Genomic DNA, 8,070 nt, shown 5'->3' on the forward strand with positions numbered 1-8,070 from the left:
TTACTTCATTGGAGTTTACTCTGCTTGTGAAGACCTGTTGAGGCAAGTGAATATCCCCCTGTTTCACTCCATTTTGTATTAAGATGGGCTCTGACATTTTACCTCTAACATTAACCCTACCCTTCATGTCTTCATAAAAAGACCTAAACAAAGCAAGAAACTTTTTGGGACAACCAAGTTTCTGGAGGACTTTCCACAGTGCATTTCTATTAACTGTATCAAAGGCTTTTGTCAGATCGACAAAATCCTGATATAAATTCAGACCCTGTTCCACAAACTTCTCCTGAAGCTGTCTAGCTGAGAAGATCACACCACCAGTGCTGCATTCCACACAAAAGCCAGATTGACTTTCTGGAAGAACACAATCTGCAATGGGTTCAGCAGACAATCAAGAAGTACCCTGCATAAAACCTTTCTTACGACAGAAAGCAATGATATTCCCCTATAGTTACCACAATCATTCCTGTTGCCCTTTCTCTTATATAAGACCACCATTACTGTATCTCTCCAGTTCTCAGGTACAGATTCAGTAGCCCACATCCTGCCAAACAAAGAGTGAAGTTGCTGTAGAAGTTTCTCACTGCCATACTGTAACAACTCCGCATGTATACCATCCATATCTGGAAACCTCCCATTATTCATCCTTGAGACAGCCACTGCAACTTCTTCCAACATTGGTGGGTCCATGAGAGCCACCCTCATAGGTAACTCAGGGATGAGATTGAGAACATCCTCACTAACTGCAGACTGCTGATTCAAAAGTTCATTAAAGTGTACTCGCTACCTTCGCAGAATTCTTTACCATCCCTGCTTCGAAGTGGTGTCATCAGAGAAGAAGTCGGTCCATACAACAAGAGACCATATAACAGCTTTGTGTTATTGGAATCCGACGCCGCCTGTATCTCATCAGCCTTCTTACTCCACCAGGTATCCCTCATTTGAGAGAGCCTCCACCTCACACGTGACTTCACATCCTTGAGTTCCCTATGCAACACATCTCTCTCCTGTGGCTTTGCTGACAAATAGCGTGACAAAGTATGTCTTTTATCAGCCAATAAATCATCTATATGTTCATCATTTTCTTTAAACTAATCTTGATATTTTCTTTGTATCAATCCCAGAACTTTCCTGCCTATAAACTGACTTTTTAAGGGTCTGCCAATCCTACCCAATATCAGCAACATTCATTTCCTCTCGTAAAGTTCTCTTCACACTGTTACAACTAACATTGTCTTTTAGGCAGGGTAATACCTGCAACCCAGATTTTACATTTTGTGATTAATTTCACTTTTGCACATACTAGGCAGTGGTCAGTCCAACACACAGCACATTTCGTCTGTCACACACCCTAACAGGATGTAATCCAGAATATGCCATTCTTTAGATGCAGGGTGCATCCATGTAGTCTTAAACTTATCCTTTTGTTGAAACATGGTATTGGTAGCACACAGATGCAACTCCTCGCACATCTGCAGCAGAAGCATAACATTACTATTACACTTTCCCACCCCATGCTTTTCAATTACAGTCCATGTGTTAAAATCCCTACCCACTCTAGCATTAAAGTCACTCAGTATGATGACTTTGTCTGCCCTAGGGATGTTTCTCATAATGCCCTTCATAGCATAGTAGAAAGAAACTTTTTCGTCTTCAGTAGAGCACATAGTTGGAGCATACACACTCACCAAGATCACATAATTTCCTTTAGCCAAAGGAATTCTCATGGACATAAGACGCTCATTAATCCCGACTGGGAATTCTTCCAACCTGTCCACAAGAGTAGTCTTAACAGCAAATGCCACTCTAGCCTCTCCTCAAAACTCTTCATCTCTCCCTTTCCAAAAGAATGTATATTTTCCACAAGATTCTGTAAGATGATCATCTCCAGCTAATCTCATCCCAGATAAAGTAACGATGTCAAGATCATAGCGTTGAAGCTCCTTTGCAACAAGAGCAGTCCTTCATTCAGGATATTCTGAGGATTCACTGTCAAGTGGTGTCTGTACATTCCAACAGCCAATATTCAATATTTTATTTAGTTCTATCACAGTAGCACGATGACGGCTGGGTTCAGACTGTGATGTTCTGGAGCCCCTTCCGGGCCAGACTCTTTCATCTGATGTGGTTGCAGAGTCCTTACTGCCATTTATTTTTATACTGTTTTGGTACATCATTGATTGTTTGCTTTTTAAGGTTACAGCCAGCCATTCAGTTGAGACTCAACAATCATCAATTAGTTAATTAATCAATCAATCAATGTTGTTATCATGCAGTGCCTGTGCAAGAAGATTTTTTAAAGTAAGAAAAGGCTGTGCACTGAGTCAATCCCACTCACTAAGCAACAGTAACTATAACCCGAAAAGAAGAACAAGTCAACATCATCAGTAACCACTGAGCCGCAGGTTTTATGTCGGAGTTATCCCAGTTACCTGAGTTGCCTTCTCCTATAAAGATGCCCTAACAAGGGCTAGGAGTCCTTCACTCCCAATGGTTTAACCGTGTGATCAGGTATTCAGTCCAATTATTTCTATCTCTCCGCGCAAGATACAGCCATAAGGTGGATAAAATAGATTAAAAAAAACAAAAAACATGATATATAAAAATATTGATATACAATATATACGATATACGGTTTTGCTTTTCATCCCGCAGGGTGTCCAATAAACACCCTCCTCACCAAGCAAGCTTGGTAGGATTGCCAGTTTAGTCGCCGACGGGCCGATCATGCAATAGGTTGTACTGGGTTACATGTTACTAGTAGCACTTGAAAGTGACCTGACATAAATATATATATATATATATATATATATAGGCGCAGGAGTGGCTGTGTGGTAAGTAGCTTGCTTACCAACCACATGGTTCCGGGTTCAGTCCCACTGTGTGGCACCTTGGGCAAGTGTCTTCTACAATAGCTTTGGGCCGACCAAAGCCTTGTGAGTGGATTTGGTAGACGGAAACTGAAAGAAGCCTGTCGTATATATGTGTGTGTGTGTATATATATATATATATGTATGTATGTACGTGTGTCTGTGTTTGTACCCCTACCATCGCTTGATAACCGATGCTGGTGTGTTTATGTCTCTGTAACTTAGCGGTTCGGCAAAAAGAGACCGATAGAATAAGTACTAGGCTTACAAAGAATAAGTCCTGGGGTCGATTTTCTCAACTAAAGGTGGTGCTCCAGCATGGCCGCAGTCAAATGACTGAAACAAGTAAAAGAGTATATACTCGCACTTACATACTTACAAACAGGCAACTAACAGGACAAGAAGGGAAGGGTAGGGAACTTATTAATACCAAGAATTATTTTTGAGAATACTGTCACCATGAGATATGCTGTGCTTGAAAAATTCAGCCACCCAGTCATTTAATGTGGTACACTGTAATGTGGGATATAATATTGTTCAGTACTTGGCTGGTATTTTATTATATTGACTCTGGAAGCATGAGTGGCAAAGTTGACCATGACAGAATTTTAATTTTGACACTCTAAAAATTCTGTCAATCCTATTATAATAACAGCAATAATAATTTATTTATTTATTAACTAAAAAAGATTACTACAAAAGAGTGTCAGGTTATTAAAAACTGAATGCAATGCTACTATAAGATATTAGGTGTAAATATGCTAGCCATTATTATAAATTACAACTTCACCATAATAAATAAGAAGTTAAGTAAATTGAAAAGCTTGGACAGAAGAACCAGGAAACTACTAATTGCATTCTGAATCTACCATATCAAAGCTGGTATAAAATAGAATATACACAGACACAAGAAGAGTGGGACCTGTATAGGCTGAAAACATCTACAAAATAACAACAGTAAGAATAAAAAAAATACAAGCAAAGTGAAGCTGATAAATGTAATTAGGGAACATGAAAAACAGAACAGTAAACTTTTATATATGTAAAGAATTGGTAAAAGAGAAATAGTAAAATACAAACAGGAAATGAACTTCACTGAAATAATATAGATTTAGGTAAGGACAGCAACTGAAAAGTTTGGAAAAATCAAAGATATAAAAAAAAATGGAGGAAAACCTCCCACTCTGTGGCCAACATCTTACCATCTTTATCAGAGAGTGATGTAAATCACAATGAAAGCTAACAGTGGCTCAAAAGCTCAGAGCTAAAAGAAACAGGTTTAATACTTGCTGTATTAATCACAAACAACTGCAAAAATAAAATAGTAAAAGCAGTGTTAACATCAAATGCTGACTAAACAACCAGTACAATGAAACCATAACCTCATTGGCTGCCCAGTTCTTACTAAGTCTGAATATTTGCACTAACAGGGTTGAGTCATTACCCATTTTGTACTAGCTCTATCTTCATTTGTTGCTTTTTTTTTTTTTTTACTTATTTGATACTTTCTATTCCTCTGTCTCATTCATTGTACTATGCCACCAGTGCAATGTGATATCTGTCCATGCTTAAGTTCCACCATTTACTACCATCTGTAACCCTCTACTTCTCTCACTCTCCCATTATAGTGCTTGAGTAACAAGGGATTGCATCAAATCTTTTGTTCTCTGATACACTCATCCATTTACTACTCTATACCTCCCTCTTTCTCAGGTCATTCCATTATTGACAGCCACCACAGTCTCTTGCTATTAACTATTATCTATTATTACATTTTTGGATAGACTCTATCTCTCTCCATGCATCCTCTTCAATTAGCAGAAGTGCTTACTCCTATTGACTAAATAAGCCTTGAATCATCTAAATTGTATTTTCACTGAAACACAAATGTTGTCTGAAAATAAAATTGTCGACTAATTTATTCATCTTAAATCTATACCTTATTGACCTCACGGATGCCTTTACCACTATTCTTCTGAACCTCTTTTCCTTGTTTATTGACATATGTTGTTGCAAATATTGATCTACTTACCTTCAAAAGAAAAAAAAGAAAAATCTGACTAAAATATGAAATATGTTCTCCTTTTACAACAATCTAGTTGTACCTTTTTTTTTTTATCAGCTCTTTGGTGTTGAGTTTAAATCTATCATCTGCAAATATTGCTATGTTCATTTTAGCAGTACACTAAATTTTACATAGCAACTTGGTTGTTAGCAGTAAGTAGCAGGTCACATGTGAATATTGACCAAGATAAATTAGTATTATGTCCAGTGGTAAATCTGTGATTTTTTTTATACCTTGAAACCAGAATTAAGTAATGATCCTTAGGGTTTGCCAATGATTTTTTTTACTGGTTTCATGTTATTTTGTTTCTCCTATTGTTTGAGTTGTGTTGTCCCCCTTTAACTTAATATTTGTATTTCTTTCCTAGGATGAATATGTGGAGGCGCTAGACAAACTAAATATGACAGTGACCCGGGCACATAAAATTAACCCTGAAATCAAGTTTGAGGTATTCATTCATAAAGTGGATAGCTTGTCTGATGATCAAAAGATAGAATCTCAGCGAGATATTCACCAGAGGGCTAATGATGATCTTGTTGATGCTGGATTTGAAGGGATCTACCTGAGGTGAGAAATATGCTTTGATAAATTTAAAATGAATTGCTTCAGATTTTATATCAAACAGTCTTTCTTTAATATTTAACTTCAAAGCAATTTTTTTCTACTTTAGAGTAAAATATTTTGAAGAATTTATTTTCAGTATGACCTATTAAGTTACTTCTATTGTTAGTTACCTCATATCTATTGGGATGGTTGAGATGATTTACCAAAGTTTGCATGTACTAAGTTATTTATCAAATAATTTCCCCATTAAAATAGTATTTTTGTGTAATATGGCATCATTTGACTTTCAGCTCTTTTACAAATTCAATGAAAGAGACCTGCAGTGTCAGCATAGCCTTTGATATTGCATAGATGACATAAAGCAGATGTCAGAAGTCTACAGCTGTTTTGAAAGATGTGAGACTTCCTTAGATTCTTATCTTATTGTCTGTCTATAACCACTTTAATATGATCATTTTTTTTTTTACTTTCATGCAGTTTCTATCTGACCAGTATCTATGACCACTCTATATTTGAAGCATTCAGCAAAGTGGTCCAGAAACTGATACCTCAGCTACCTACATTGGAAAACCTTCTGAACATGCTCATCTCTGTAAGTTACTTGAAAAACACTTATTCTAACCTAGAACAAACACTTTGCAATATCCATCTTACTACTAGACAAGTAAAGAAATTATATAATAGTCTTTAAATTTTTCATATTTTCCATACTGTAGACCAGTTTTTGATGGAGCAAACTGTTTTCACAGCTGAATGTCATTCTTCTTCAGTTTCTCTACTGTGTTATGTTCCTTGCTCAGGTATACAACATGAAGCAAGGTGTCTGAAGTGGTGACTTTTCAAACACCTTTACTTCTCCATCACTAAATTTCAATGAAGCCACAATGTTTGTGACATAAATTGTTCTGGATTACTAAGTATGTGGTCAGGAGTTCAAACTAGTTCAACTTTTGTGGTGATACAGACGAACAGATGTTCATATTTCTGTTTGCCTGGCTGACATAAAACTGATTCTACTCCCTACTTTGTGGTTGAGGAGTTAGTAATGGAAAGAAACCTCATCTATGTAAGTATGGAAAAAATAGATATAAAAATCCTTGAGATAAAGATGTTATGAAAAGCTTTATTGTCATCTTGAAATATTTAATATCAATTATTACTACTGAGTAAACAAGTACTCCAACTGTACTAAGGCATGTAACTGACTGGATATTTGAGAGTGACTCATATGTATAGTATAGTAGAAATAGTTGAGCTGCTACTGCATGTGATGGGGAGAAGAGCATCTGACACTTGACAATCTCAAAGAGAAAATTAAGTTTTTTGTCTGAGTGCAAATATTTTTTTGTCTGAGGTCATTATCCTCTTCTTTCACAGCATACAACCTGCTGCATGTGCTGTAGAATGTTGTGTGTGTGTGACTGTATGGATATGTGTAGAGTGAGGGTGTGACTGAGACATGATGTATGAGAGCTATGTGACAGTGTGGGCAAGTTGTGTGGGGAGCAATGAAGTGTCATCATCTAATTTGTCTTAGCATTTTCTCTTGCCTTCTCTCTTATGCTGTTCACAATTAATCTCTCCTACCACCATCACTAGCTCTCTACTCTTTTTTCCCTCCCGTCACAATTCTTGAGTAATGAGGGATTGCATTGGTTCTCTTGGTATCCAATACATATCTTCATTTATCCTCTTGTGCTGTCACTATCACTTCTTTATTCTCAGGCTTTTCTTTTATCGACATCCATTACTCTTTTACCATTGCTATCTTGATTAATCATCACCTAGAGTCTCTGTACCAGCTATTATTTCTTTTCTGTACTTTAAACCCTCCTAAAAGACAGTGACGGTCTAGTGACATCTATGCGCTCTCTTACGACCACTCATCATTGACACTCTCTCTTACCAATAGCTCTCTTCGAGAGCCTTTCAATTTTATAGCACAACTTAAATATTCTTTGGACTGTGTGTAGGGTTGTGAGCCCTGGCACGATTTTCCTATATTTTTGTTCATATTTTTCTTATACCTTGTGTTTCATTTATTATTGATACTAGTTTCACTTTCACATCTTTTATCCAGCTTAGTTTTGTAAATAGGTATGATAGTTGTCATAGAGAATTTAGTCTCTCTCTATCACCTTTCAACAGCATTATAAATGAAGAGACATCAGAACAATTTACAATATAATAAAAAGGTTTTATTTATGATGATACTTGGTTATACAAATTCCTGTCATTCAGCTTAGCAGCCGCTGATTAAGTTGTGGTTTGGTAATGGAAGGTTAAGGTCTTCCTTGATGCCTGCAGAGAACAGTGTAAAAGTGCTTCGTGGAGGAGCGAGATGTTGTCACGTAGAAGGTCTCAGCTCAACTCACTGAGAAAGTGAAACTCTTTCTTTAAGTACGAGTTTTACTACGCATGCGCAACTCGAGGGGCTTCCGGTGGTGAAGTCCCCTGCGCATGCGCAGAATAGTACTTCCTCAATGGCGGCTATAATTTCACGCCACTACAATAGCCCCCCCCCCCCCGAGTGCGTAGCACGAATAAGGAAAGGATTGTAGTGGGCGCCTGAAA

The 8,070-nt window shown here is 37.2% G+C and overlaps 1 protein-coding gene across 1 annotated transcript in view; it reads left to right on the forward strand.

Moving 5' to 3' along the window:
* The window catches only part of LOC106881646 (ras-related GTP-binding protein C), a 32,629-nt gene that overhangs the window by 16,111 nt on the left and 8,448 nt on the right, over positions 1–8,070 (forward strand). Inside the window, exons 4-5 of the mRNA XM_014932107.2 lie at positions 5,300–5,499; positions 5,974–6,088. Coding sequence (XP_014787593.1) covers positions 5,300–5,499; positions 5,974–6,088 — 315 coding nt within the window. The remainder of the gene's footprint in view (positions 1–5,299; positions 5,500–5,973; positions 6,089–8,070) is intronic.

The sequence above is a fragment of the Octopus bimaculoides genome, chromosome 4 (assembly GCF_001194135.2).
Source record: "Octopus bimaculoides isolate UCB-OBI-ISO-001 chromosome 4, ASM119413v2, whole genome shotgun sequence".
NCBI lineage: Eukaryota > Metazoa > Mollusca > Cephalopoda > Octopoda > Octopodidae > Octopus > Octopus bimaculoides.